General features: G+C 38.2%; 1 protein-coding gene across 6 annotated transcripts in view; it reads left to right on the top strand.

Moving 5' to 3' along the window:
* Positions 1-2,151: 2,151 nt before the first annotated feature.
* Positions 2,152-14,209, top strand: part of LOC126620830 (uncharacterized) — a 53,163-nt gene continuing 41,105 nt past the window's right edge. Inside the window, exons 1-8 of one of the 6 annotated variants that reach the window (XM_050289156.1) lie at positions 2,152-2,333; positions 2,675-2,736; positions 3,572-3,633; positions 3,836-3,902; positions 3,996-4,063; positions 4,317-4,381; positions 5,617-5,679; positions 13,737-13,759. In XM_050289156.1, coding sequence (XP_050145113.1) covers positions 2,258-2,333; positions 2,675-2,736; positions 3,572-3,633; positions 3,836-3,902; positions 3,996-4,063; positions 4,317-4,381; positions 5,617-5,663 — 447 coding nt within the window. In that variant the 5' untranslated portion in view covers positions 2,152-2,257 and the 3' untranslated portion in view covers positions 5,664-5,679; positions 13,737-13,759. Of the gene's footprint in view, positions 2,334-2,674; positions 2,737-3,571; positions 3,634-3,835; positions 3,903-3,995; positions 4,064-4,316; positions 4,382-5,021; positions 5,076-5,616; positions 5,824-13,101; positions 13,418-13,736; positions 13,760-14,209 lie in introns of those variants that run through there. The other 5 variants (XR_007622666.1, XR_007622665.1, XR_007622667.1 and 2 more) reach the window with 5 other exon arrangements.

Genomic DNA, 14,209 nt, shown 5'->3' with positions numbered 1-14,209 from the left:
GAAAAATAGTGGGTAGAGAAATAACATTTTAATTTTTTAACTTTTTATGATGAGTGGAATTATAATGCGGGTGAAGAAATAAAACAGTGGAGAGGGTATAGTAACACTCCAAAAAATTACCATTAGTTGGAGTACTCTAAAATTTGTACACTTTTTGAAATTTAGAGATCTACTGAGCATGTTGAAAATTTGAAGTAGTACTTTTGCATACTCCAAACTGTGACCTATAGTTCCTTTAATAGTTTTCATCCATTTGAATTGATACAAAATAACATACTGAATCCATCATCAATCCCACTACTATGTTTATGTCAATATTCTTCCACTTTCTTACACTGAATTTAACTTTGCTAACACTGGTAAGCTTCCCTTTCAAAAAAAAATTTCTCTTCAGTAAATACGATTTATCAATGCTTAATTTGGGTTTGGAGTTGTTTTTTTCTCATGGTAAAAATTGGTGTGTCCCATCCATAACAATTAGTGGCCATTTTTGAGGTTTGTTCCAGTAAAGGGTTTAAGGTTTTTTATAATGTCATATCGTGTTAGGATTTTTGAAAGTTGGTTTATTTTGAAATTAAAGATTTTATGCATCATTCAGTTGGTAAAGGACACTTTGAAATCAATTTTTTCCGCAGCTGAGACAATTGATTAGTTGATAAGAAAGCGACATTTTCATTCTATTTGTAAGATTTAGCCAAAAGTATTTTTTAACAACTATGATATAGTTTGATTTCAATTCATAATTACTTATTTTGTTAAATTTAACCTCAAATATGTTAGTAAATCTTTATACTTTATGTGCAAATACATATATAATCTTGTATGTATAATTTTTATAATGTTGCTAAACATTTTTACTTTCATCTTTTTGTCCGTAGAGGGTGAAAACCGCGCTGTTCACAGATGCAAAACACGGAACATCTCCTACTTCATATGAGAAGTAGAGATTAGTTCGATTGTGATTGTTTTTTTGATTTGGTTAAATTCGACATTAGTTGGCTTGCGTCTAATTTAGTTGTTTGCATTGTTCGCACATGTAGTCGCTTTCTAACTTAGTTCATCAAAATATGTCATACAATTTCCAATCCCGCATAAACGCGTGAATCACATTTCCCGCAGCAATGTGCGGGCTACACTTTCTAGTTATCTATTCTAAGTATGAGGAATGATTTACTATTCATTCAGCTACAGTTAAATTTTTGCCCCTCGATTTCACCTTATTTACAAGAAACCCATCAGATTTGGGCTTGATTTCACCTTAGAAGGGTAATTACTGTATCTTTAATAATTCCTGACCACTACATTCATTATTTAAATGTTGGGGTGAAACCTTAATCATTAATTGCAGGGGTACAAATACAGAGTAATATATGGACGGTGGACCTAGCTTCTCTGCCCTCCCACTTCCCATAAACTCTCATCCCTTCTTATTTGTGCAGTCACGGTTAAATTACTTCAATATTTTATATTACTATTGCTTTTTGTTTTATTATATCTATAAAAAAAAATAATATAAAATGTTGACGTGGCTTAATCGTGACCGCATAAAATAAGAGGGGATAAGAGTGTATGAGAAATGAGAGGGCAGAGAAGCCGGCTCTGTAATATATACCACTATCTCACTGTGTAATATATACCCATTATATTTTGATTTTATAATTTTGGGGGGTTTTGTGTTTAAACTTTTTTAGTATTTTTTTTTAGATATAGCCTACAAATGTTGACCCAAAGATTGGACATAATCATTACTTCATATTACAATTATTAAAGTTAATTATCTTTTATATAGAAAGCTGGGGACAAAGATTGTCTGCCCTTCACTTTCGGTGCCCTCTTATTTTATGTGGTCATGGTTAAGCCACGTCAACTTTTTATATTGTTTTTTATAGATATAGTAAGATAAAAATAAATAGTAATATAAAATGTTAACATGATCGCACAAATAGAAAGACACGGAGAAAACACCGAAAATAAAGGCAGACAATCCTTGTCCGAAAGCCAGAGGCGGGTTTTGGTGTCACCGGCTTCGACAAAAATAATTGGACGCAAATGCCTGTCAGTAAAAAAAAAAAATTCAAAGCGGCTAAAAAGAATGCATAAAATTATCCAAGGGTAATTTTGTCATAAAGCTATTTTTAAAGAACAAAGTTGCTGGAAGGTTTCAGTTGCCATCCTCTTTTCTGCTTCTTTCTTTCCGTCTCTCTCTGCCCCAGTTTCTTTATCTCCCAAACCCTATTTTTTCTGTCTTTCTGATCTCATGTCTCTACTCGTGCCGATCAGTCGAACACCGTCCAGGAATGCGTCTCCGAATTCATTAGCTTCGTCACCAGCGAGTAATTTTCACCTCTCTCTCTATCTCTCTTTCTCTGTCTACTGTTAGTCAAATTTGTTTGGATCTTTTCATCGGGGGTTACAAACGGCAACGCTCTCTTGCTGAAAAATAGCGAATTTGGTCTCGGTTTGAAGAAAATTTGAAGCCCATAAAAGATTGCATCTCCTGCTGTCGATTTGATTTGGGTAATTGTCTGCTTTGAATGTTATGTGCTTGGGAGTGTAAATTTGGATTTTAAATGGGTTTTTTGTTCAATTTTTTTGGTTTTGATTTTGAGAATTTTGTTTTGTAGCTTCGGATTCTAGGTGATGATGGTTAATTTGGTTTTGTTTTCGATTTCAGGAGATTGGGTTTTTCGAGTTTGTGACTTTTCTTTGAAGCCTGCGAAGACCTGTGTGTTTAAGGTCAGTGATTTTGAAATTCCATGGTTTTGATTCTACTTGCAGCCTGACGTGTGATTTTAGATCTGAAATTTCCAAGCTTTTTTATTAATCTTAACCCAGATTAGTTAACTATAATTAAATTAATTTTTTTTTCCGATTATGTAACTGAAGTAGCTAAAGTTAAGAAAGAACAATTGTGGCTTAAAGTCTTTATATTTGAAAGTTGAATCTCAGCCTTTGAGAGGCTTTTTGAACGTGTGCTCACTTATGCAGGGGATAATCGGTATTTTTTTGCTTGTTGGTTCTTAATTTTTGTATTTCGTTTTGGATTTGTTAATATATCATTTTGTGCATCTCAGTCTGTGAATCGATGTTTTAGATTGGATTTTTGTGGTTTTGAATTTGTGGGTTTTTTTTTGGCTGCCTGAGAAGAGTTATCCAATGGTTTGATTGAACATTTTTCCTCTTTCTGTTGCAATTTTGCTGTCGTTGTGGCCCTTTGTGAGACTTTGATTTGTCTTTTTTATTTTCCTTTGTACAACTTTTGTAAAAGTGAAGTGTTCGTTTTCAATTTTGAGATTGAATTCAAGCAGATTTCCAAGTTTATTGATTAATCTTAAATCATATTAGTTAATTATAGTTAAATTAATTTTATTTATTTATTTATGTTATGTTGCTGAAATAGCTAAAGTTGAGAAAGAACAGTTGGAGCTTAGAGTCTTGCACTTGGGAGTGTAAATTTGGATTTATAAATAGGTTTTTTTGTTTAAATTTTTGGGTTGTAATTTTGGGGATTTTGTTTGTGGCTTTGAATTATGGGTGATGATGGTTAATTTGGTTTTGTTTTTGGTTTCAGGAGATCCGGTTTTTCGGGTTTCTGACGTTTCTTTGCAGCCTGCGAAGGCCTCTGTATTTAAGGTCAGCATTTTTAAAATTGCCTGACTTGTAATTTTAAAGCTGAAATTTCCAAGCTTTTCGATTAATCTTAAATCAGATTAGTTAATTATATAAATTAAATTTTTTTTCTTTCTATTATGTAGCTGAAATAGCTTAAAGTTGGGAATGTTGGATCTGTTGCCTTAGGGAAGAAATTTTAAACCTACAAAAGCTTGGTTTTCAGGAAATCGCCAATCCTGCAGAAACTTTGGGTTTCCTGGCGAGTTCTCCGACTTATTTGTTTCGGCTTTGAGTTCTCTTTTCTTTGTTCAAATTTTTGTTGACTTTAATTTTAAAAATCGAGGTTTTTTTTGTTCAATGATTTTGTCCATCTTATTAGCTTTCTCACCAGAGATCTCCGCCATCACTGCTACACCAAACTCGCCGATGGCGTCCCACTCTCTCAAACCAGGTACGACTTCTTTCACTTTCTTTTGTTTCCGGGAAAATTTAGGGCTCAAAAGTGTGTAGAATTTTAGAAGTAAAAAAAAGTCTCAATCTTTGTGTCGTCCTGTACAGCCATCTTATTCTACCATTGTAGCATAAAGTTGCACGTATTATTTGGTTTGTAGATAGAATTATTTGTGTTTTTTAGTAGTATGGGAAATTGTAGTCAACATATCATTTTCTGCAAGACTGAAGATTAGTCTGTAATGGATATACAGATCTTTGAGAGGACACACATCATTTAGCCGATTGCATAGGATTGCTACATCTGAACACTGTACTGGTATAATTTCTTTTTATATTACCTTGAATTAAAGAAAAATGGTACTTATCTTCGTTAATTCGAGAAGATAAGAACTGGTTGTCGTCAATTCAAGGTGACAGTAGCTTCTCCTCAACTAATGTCTGCCTTGTTCCTTTTACTTTTATGTCTACCTTTTTTGTTAACAAATCATTTGGCCTCCCATTTTTTACCACACTTATAGATTATAGTAAAATCAAGCTTAAATGAGATAGTTTTAGGAGGAATTTAGGTTTATTTGTGGCTGTGAAGTTTAATATTTAGTTAATTACATTTACAGGCGATGAGATAGTTTTTGCCTATTCTTCCACTTGGTTTTTGAACTGCACATAATTATAGTTTTATAAAATTGACAGTCAGCCCGTGCATTAAATGGACTGTTTATTATCTTTGAGTTAATTAGATTCAAGCAATTGAGGCTGACTAACTTTTTGATCATCATGTGCTACTTATCTAATTGGGTACGTTGTATATATGCATGACCTGATGGTATTCCTTTAAATTACTTATATGCAAAAATTGTTTTCTGTGATGGTTCTAAATGATTTGTTAGATGCTATTTTGGCTTCAGTTGTTTTTCTTTTTTTTTCCACTGATCATTTCCTATGTGGTTGATTTATAGGCCCCTTGAATTTTGAATTGTGATTGAAAATTGGAGTCCACACATGGAGTATAGGTAAAACCACTACTTATTTTTCTTATTACTTTTCCTTTAAATGTCTTTTTGAGTCTGAGATTGAGTCTCTATAGATTGTAAATTTCCGACACATGCATACTTCAGTGCATACAAGAAAGCCAATGTTTTTCTTTTAGGTATCAAGAGCCAAATACGTTATAATATATATATATATATACATATATATACATATATATATATATATATATATTTCTTCAATGAATGCTTTGCTGTTTTTACTTTTAATTGTTTAGTTTAATGGTTGTTTGGATCCTTAAAAATATTCTTCGTTCAAATGTCTTTTTGGATGGATAATTAAATCGATATAGATTCTGTCTTTTTGTATGGATAATTAAATTGATATAGATTATGTTACCTTTTGCTTTATCAGATTTGTGATCTTCTTACTGGCTTCAGTTCTTTTTTTTTTTTGGGTTTGTTCTGTATATTTACATGGGTTTTGTCTGTTCATTTCTTTTTTTGTGGATATCGTTTAGATTGATACTGTGAATGTGTCGTTTGGTTATGTTTTTTATTTCAGGAGGTGCGGCTTTTGGTATTTTTGGCCTTTTTTGTCTGCTGTTGTAACATTTTTATAATAGAGGTGAGTAATTTACATATTTTTTCAAGCCTTTCTCTAACAAAGTAATAATTTTTTATGAAAGTTGTGAGACTTCACTTCTATATTATCTCATGCATAAATGTGTTTGATGTTATTTTATGAATATGTTAAATGGGTTAAGATGCATATCGTTGTTTACAGAGTTTAAAAAATAGTTAGCTGCTATTTTTTGTGTTTTGGGGATTTTATCAGATTTGAAAAAAGACGGAGACAAAATTAATTTTGAACAATCTGTGTGTGGGGAATGCAACATATCGGATTTAGGTTATACTGTGCATAGTTTTATTGTCTGTTGTTATCTGCGCTATACCATTTCTATGCAGGCTTTGAAAGTTATTCATGAGCTTTTATAAGCACTTTCCATATTTTAAGCTGTATGTTTTGCGTTCTTTTCCATAAGGTCATTAGCTACTGAATGATGGAGAAACGAGGACCATGCCATTGATTTTGGGTTCTTTTTATAATTTTCTGATTTTGGGGTTTTGCAGGGAGTCATACAATGAAGCTCTGGGAGAGTCATTGAGCATAGATTGAGGCAAGAGACACGGGTTTCGGACAACCAATTCGGGTTCATGCCAGGGCGCTCAACCATGGAGGCAATCTATCTCTTACGAAGATTGATGGAAAGATATAGAGATGGGAAAAAGGATTTACACATGGTCTTTATAGATTTGGAAAAAGCGTATGATAGGGTCCCAAGAGACATTCTTTGGAGGATTTTAGAGAAGAAAGGAGTACGAGTAGCATATATCCAAGCTATAAAGGATATGTATGAAGGAGCAAAGACTGCCGTAAGAACTCATGAAGGACAAACCGAAAGCTTTCCCATAACTGTAGGATTACATCAAGGCTCATCCTTAAGTCCTTACCTTTTTGCGTTGGTAATGGATGAGTTAACACGACATATTCAAGATGATATTCCTTGGTGTATGCTTTTCGCAGACGATATAGTGTTGATAGATGAAACTCAGGAAAGGGTAAATGCAAAGCTTAACCTTTGGAGAGAAGTGTTGGAATCTAAAGGTCTTCGCCTAAGCCGATCAAAAACAGAATATATGGAGTGCAAGTTCAGTGCAAATGGAGGCCAAAACGAGTTAGGGGTGAGGATCGGAGATCAAGAAATACCAAAGAGCGACCGTTTTCGTTACCTAGGATCTATCTTGCAAAAGAACGGAGAATTAGATGGAGATCTCAACCATAGAATACAAGCTGGATGGATGAAGTGGAAGAGTGCATCCGGCGTGTTGTGTGACCGCCGTATGCCACTGAAGCTCAAGGGAAAATTTTATAGGACGGCAATAAGGCCGGCGATGCTGTATGGCACAGAATGTTGGGCGGTGAAACATCAACACGTACACAAAATGGGTGTAGCGGAGATGAGGATGCTTCGTTGGATGTGTGGGCACACGAGAAAGGATAAGATTAGGAATGAGGATATCCGGGGTAAAGTAGGAGTAGCCGAAATTGAAGGAAAGATGAGAGAAAATCGGTTACGGTGGTTTGGACATGTGCAAAGAAGGCCTACTGACGTTCCGATTAGAAGATGCGACTATGGGACAGAGGTTCAGGGCCGAAGGGGTAGAGGAAGACCTAGGAAAACTTTGGAAGAGACTCTAAGAAAAGACTTAGAGTACTTAGATCTAACGAAGGACATGACACAGGATCGAGCAGAATGGCGTTCTAAGATTCATATAGCCGATCCCACTCAGTGACTTGGATTTTCCAAGTCTCCAACCGAGAAGTTTTCCTCACTCGGGAAATTAAGGGAACACTACCCCAACCTACATGCTCCACTCAGAAAGCTTCAACATACAAGCTTTAACAAAAGAAAATTCAAAGAACTTAGCGAAGAAGGCTTTGGTGTATTTAACACAATACGTTGAAATGAAGGAAAGCTTATTTATTGATATCCCCGATAATCTACAAATATGTACATATACATGAGTCAAAATAAGCACACAAGAGGGAGCCTTCACAAAGGTTGCTTAGGAGAAGTCTCAGCAGTCGGTATAGCCCCAGAAAGAGAAGGCACCGGAGGGGGATCATTTGGAGCCTCAGTACTGGACAGAACCCTAGAAGGAGGAGGCATCAGAGGTTGATCATTTGGAGCTTCATTACGCGGTACAGCCCCAGAATACGAAGGCAATAAATGCCTTTGGAACAAACCCACAAATCTCTGATGATCAAGTAAAACCTGACCATCAGTTTCCTTCATCTGGTCAAGCTTCCTCTTCATGTTTGTAGCATAGTCATGTGCGAGCTGGTGCAACTGTTTATTCTCATGCTTAAGCCCTCTAATCTCCTGTTTGAGACTCATCACTTCAGCCGCCAATGATTCAACTTGGCGGGTTCGAGCAAATAGGCGTTGGGCCATATTAGACACAGAACCTGCACACTGAACACTGAGAGTCAGCGAATCCTTAACAGCTAACTCATCAGACCGTTTGGAAAGTAGTCTGTTATCTTTGGGAGTGAGAAGGTTCCTGGCCACCACCGCAGCGGTCATATCATTCTTCATCACGGAATCCCCAACGGTAAGATGACCAGTAGGGGAGACGAAGGATGGGCGCCATATGTTGTCTGGAGAAGGCGGGGCTGCCTCTTCAACAAGGTTCAAGTCAAAACGACGGTCGGAGGGGCCAGACATTTTCAAAGGTGTTGAAGAGAGAAGAGGTCGGACAAATCAAGATCTTAGAAGTGCAAGAATGAAGCTTCTACTGGTGGAGATTCAAGTGTGCTTTGGAACTTAATGCCAGCCCCTATAAAAATCTGCACTCGACGAAGCTTCAGAAATCGAAGAGGCGCCTGCTCAGAAATCGAAGAGGCGTTTGCTTTCTCAAAAGCTGGGCTGCTTAGAGATCACGAGGGTTGATCTCAGAAATCGAAGAGGCGTTTGCTTTCTCAAAAGTTGGGCTGCTCAAAGACCACGAAGGCCGATCTCAAAAATCGAAGAGGCGCTCGCTTTCTCAAAAGCTGGGCTCCCCAGAGACCACGAGGGTCGATCTCAGAAATCGAAGAGGCACCTACTTTTCCAGCCTTTTCCAGCCTTGTCAGCACCTGTCACACGCACACTCAGTTTTGCGGAAATTATGGGCATTATGTCAAAGACTTCTGGGGAAGTAGAAAACACATGAATCTTACTGTTCAATCACCCACTTCCCACACGCAACAATAGCTCATGGGTACCACAGATAACTTTGCCAAAGTTCTCTGCCAAAGTTGAGCACGTGAAGCTTGCAGCTCCCACTACATCGCTCTGACCAAGAAGGGTAAAAGAATAGCAAAGAAACAGCACTAACAAAGTTTAGACCCATAAATTTTGAAGGTCTAGCTACCATATTATTACCCACAAGGGTAAAGGAACAGTACCACTGCTGGATAATTGGAAAGTCCCTGTGTGTCAACCTCTGTGCTTCGTGGCAAGGTAGACTAGTAAACATGCCCAACCTTTACTCACATTCGAGAAAACACTCCCAATAAGATTGCTTGCTCCAAAATCGAAGAGACACCGTCCTCCGAATCTCGAGAGCCAGACTCCCAACATGACTACTTTCTTAAAAATCGAAGAGGGTAAAGGAACAGTACCATTGCTGGATAATTGGAAAGTCCCTGTGTGTCAACCTCTGTGCTTCGTGGCAAGGTAGACTAGCAAACATGCCCAACCTTTACTCACATTTGAGAAAACACTCCCAACAAGATTGCTTGCTCCAAAATCGAAGAGGCACCGCCCTCCGAATCTCGAGAGCCAGACTCCCAACATGATTACTTTCTCAAAAATCGAAGAGACACTGCTCCCCGAATCTCGAGAGCTAGACCCCCAGCATGATTGCTTTCTCAAAAATCGATGAGGCATCGTTCTCCGAATCAATCGAAGAGGCGCTCGCTTTCTCAAAAGCTGGGCTGCTCAGAGACCACGAGGGCCGATCTCAGAAATCGAAGAGGCACCTACTTTTCTAGCCTTGTCAGCACCTGTCACACGCACACTCAGCTTTGCAGAAATTATAGGCATTCTGTCGAAGACTTCTGGTGAAGTAGAAAGCACATGAATCTTACTGTTCAATCACCCACTTCCCACACGCAACAATAGCTCATGGGTACCACAAATAACTTTGCCAAAGTTCTCTGCCAAAGTTGAGCACGTGAAGCTTACAGCTCCCACTACATCGCTCTGACCAAGAAAGGTAAAAGAATAGCAAAGAAACAGCACTAACAAAAGTTTAGACACATAAATTTTGAAGGTCTAGCTACCATATTATTACCCACAACTGTAAAGGAACAGTACCACTGCTGGATAATTGGAAAGTCCCTGTGTGTCAACCTCTGTGCTTCGTGGCAAGGTAGACTAGCAAACATGCCCAACCTTTACTCACATTCGAGAAAACACTCCCAATAAGATTGCTTGCTCCAAAATCGAAGAGGCACCGTCCTCCGAATCTCGAGAGCCAGACTCCCAACATGACTACTTTCTCAAAATCGAAGAGAGGGTAAAGGAACAGTACCATTGCTGGATAATTGGAAAGTCCCTGTGTGTCAACCTTTGTGCTTCGTGGCAAGGTAGACTAGCAAACATGCCCAACCTTTACTCACATTCGAGACAACACTCCCAACAAGATTGCTTGCTCCAAAATCGAAGAGGCACCGCCCTCCGAATCTCGAGAGCCAGACTCCCAACATGATTACTTCCTCAAAAATCGAAGAGACACTGCTCTCCGAATCTCGAGAGTCATACCCCCAGCATGATTGCTTTCTCAAAAATCGAAGAGGCATCGTTCTCCGAATCTCGAGAGCCAGATACCACAGACCACTTTTTCAAAGTGCTCTGACAGAGTTAAAACATGTGAAACTGGCAGCTCCCACTACCGTGCTATGACCAAGCAGGGTAAAGGAATAGCATTACTACTTGTTGTTAGGGAGACTCCTATATATGTCGACCTCCATCCCCAACGGACAGGCAGACCTGCAAAAATGCTCAACCCTTCATCATATCTGAGAGGGCACTCCCAACGAAGCCTTTCGAAATATTCAGCTTTCTTTTCCCCCGATAATACCTCTGCAAACAAGCTATACTAGAGCAAGAATATCTCATATCATCAGGGTTAAAAGCAAGAGTATCCCATATCATGCTTTTTCCCTGTCTTTTCTTTTGGCCTTGTTTTTACTTGCAAGACAAGGAGAAAGAGAGCAATCAGTCAGCACTTGGAATCAAGCTTCCAGCCAGGAACTGACTGCCTGGAACCCCTTACCTGATTACTTACCTGGCATTGCTCTCGAGTACTCATCTTCAACATCTTATGTTTCCAGGGAAGATTCCGCATCTGCTTGAGGAACAGATAGGGCAAGTGCGAAGGATACAAGGAAGCATGTGGAGACAAGCGTAACAGCACACGTGCCGATACATTCATTACTCTGTCAAAAGCAAAAGTATCCCATATCAGCAGGGTGGAACGTACTCTAGATTTGATGGACTTGTTTTGACCCTCAAATTCTTCAGTCGGCCTTATACTCTGGAGGAAACCAGAAAACCCTCCAGCTCAGATTCAAGAATAAGCCTGTGGAAAGTTACTTCTTCAAAAGCAAAAGTATCTCATATCATCTCTTCTCATTTTTCTTCTCTTTATCCTTCATGCTGCTGCAAGATGGGGAGAAGGTGAACAATCAGTCGGAGCTCTGATTGCTTACCTTGTCTGTCACCTCTTTCAGCAGACCCCCTAGCTCGGCGACTTGGGGGACTCCTACTACATGGTTTGTATCGCGCTTGACCAAGCCTGAAACTACAAGTAAGCTTCAAGTGAAATTGATACATTACCTTGTGCATCTCCACCAGTTAAAGATACCACCCCTGGATGGAGGAAGAGTACTTCCAGAGAAGATGCCACATCTACCTATGAGACAGATAAGGCAAGTCAAGACGACACCACACTCCGATACTTAGAAGTTTCGTGATTACGAGATCATTCTCCCACAATATTTCCTAATGTCATTTGTACTAAATCATTCACTTGTACTCACTAAATGAGAGCTTGAACCTATGTACTTGTGTAAACCCTTCACAATTAATGAGAACTCTTCTATTCCGTGGACGTAGCCAATCTGGGTGAACCACGTACATCTTGTGTTTGCTTTCCTATCTCTATCCATTTATATACTTATCCACACTAATGACCGGAGCAATCTAGCGAAGATCACAAAAAGCGATCGTTTTCGCTACCTAGGATCTATCTTGCAAGAGAACGGAGAATTAGATGGAGATCTCAACCATAGAATACGAGTTGGATGGAAAGAGTGCATCCGGCGTGTTGTGTGACCGTCGTAGGCCACTGAAGCTCAAGGGAAAATTTTATAGGACGGCAATAAGGCTAGCGATGTTGTATGGCACAAAATGTTGGGTGGTGAAGCATCAACACGTACACAAAATGGGTGTAGCGGAGATGAGGATGCTTCGTGGGATGTGTGGGCACACGAGAAAGGATAAGATTGGGAATGAGGATATCCGAGGTAAAGTAGGAGTAGCCGAAATTGTAGGAAATATGAGAGAAAATCAGCTCCGGTGATTTTGAACATGTGCAAAGAAGGCCAACTGACGCTCCGGTTCGAAGATGTGACTACGGGACAAAGGTTCAGGGCCGAAGGGGTAGAGGAAGACCTAGGACAACTTTGGAAGAGACTCTAAGAAAAGACTTAGAGTACTTGGATCTAACGGAGGACATGACACAAAACCGAGCGCAATGGCGTTCTAGGATTCATAGCCGACCCCACTTAGTGGGAAAAAGCTTTGTTGTTGTTTGTTTGTTGTTGTTTGTTTGGGGTTTTGCAGGGAGTGCTGATGTACTGATTTTATGGGATTTTGTCCTTGTGGGATTTTGGGTCTTTGAAATGGTTACGTGTTGTTTTTAACTTTTTGGTTCTCGCGTGTTCCGTTCTTCATTGCTTCATGATTCTCATTTTTCAGTATTGGGTAATGGAAATTTGTAAAAATAGTTTTAGTTTTTTTAGAAAGTTGGCATTTTTACTTATATTTTCTGTTTAATCCAAATGTAAGACTGGAAAATAATTGAAATGATGGTTTTTTAAAAAACTCCTCTTAATTTTTTTTCTTTTGGGATTTAAAAGCATCTTTTCCCAATTGGTTACAAGGGTTATGTTCTCTATAATTATGTTCTCTATAATTGGTTCACCTAAGTTGGATTAGTTTTAAGTTTTGTCCTTCTAAGTTTTGTCTTCTGTGTTGTAATGAGATATTTCTGTTGGCCTTTCAGATTTCGGCATGGGAAAGTTCCCTTATTTGTCTAATTAGATTGCGTATGCCTTCAGTTCTTTATTTAATTGTTCTGTTTGCGTTCGGTGTGATGATCTAAATTTTATATGTTTGGAATTATTCACTTAACACCAATTTGTTACATTCAGGTCTCCACCTCACACTTCACAAGTTCAAATCCCATAGAAGACGGTTCTATAGATTGTGTCTGCAATTAGATCAGAGATCAACCGCTCTTTTGTTATCATTTAAATTATATAAGTCGCGCGTAGAACGCTTTAATTACAAAAGGGCCTTCCGCACGCGCGAGCGCGTGCAGGGAGGCTAGTATTAACTAAAGTTGATTTGAATGTGATGATGATGGCAACCACTAACAACAAAACAACAATCTCCTTAATCTAGGAGAAAGAACCGAAAGGTGAGGAAGAAAAGAAAGGAAAGGAGGAAGCAAATGTCAGTGTACATGTAAAGCAGAAGTTTCTCTTTTGTGTAGTTGTTCATCTCTGTCTAGCTCTAGTATTTTGAGGGTGTATGAGAATACAATAAACTGTGACTCGGGTCTCATAGCTTTCTATGAGACCCAAGCTTTAACCAAGACCATACTCAAGCAAAATACAAATACAAAAGTCCATTTTAAAATGAAGGTTGTGATTTATCGAAAGATGTTCTGTAAACATAGAAATTATGGATATGTAGGCATATGTATTTTAGCATTATGTGATGAATAGGTTTATTTTTTCTTAAATTATTTTTCTTTGGGTATTGCATGTCATGATCACCACAGTGATGTTTGATGTTCTTCTTCAGGTGCTTCTTGGGGATGTTAGAGCTGGGAAATCAAGTCTGGTGTTGCGCCTTGTAAAAGAACAATTCAAATCAAGTCTGGTGTTGCGCCTTGTAAAAGAACAATTCGTTGAATTTCAGGTTTGTTCTATATCTTTCAAATGACGCATTTTCTTTTTTATCCATACCTTTACTTTTATAGTATGTTATCACAAAAATCAATTGCCACCCATAGTTGGTGGTATTATCTTTACAACACATTCAAAGCAGTGAATAAAATTGCACTTGCTATTTGTTGTGTCTATTGGACTACTAGAGTAGAACTATAGAAATATTTGGTGAAAGCAATGAAGAAATCATTATGATTGATCTGCAAAGAAGCTCTAATAAGTTACAAGATAGTAGCAATGTAAATTGAACTACTTATTTTATGGATCAATTCACCTATATCTTGCTTTTTCTTTCATTTGGAGA

This window comes from Malus sylvestris, chromosome 5 (genome assembly GCF_916048215.2).
Source record: "Malus sylvestris chromosome 5, drMalSylv7.2, whole genome shotgun sequence".
Classification (NCBI taxonomy): Eukaryota; Viridiplantae; Streptophyta; class Magnoliopsida; order Rosales; family Rosaceae; genus Malus; species Malus sylvestris.
This window is presented reverse-complemented; position numbering and strand designations above follow the sequence as displayed.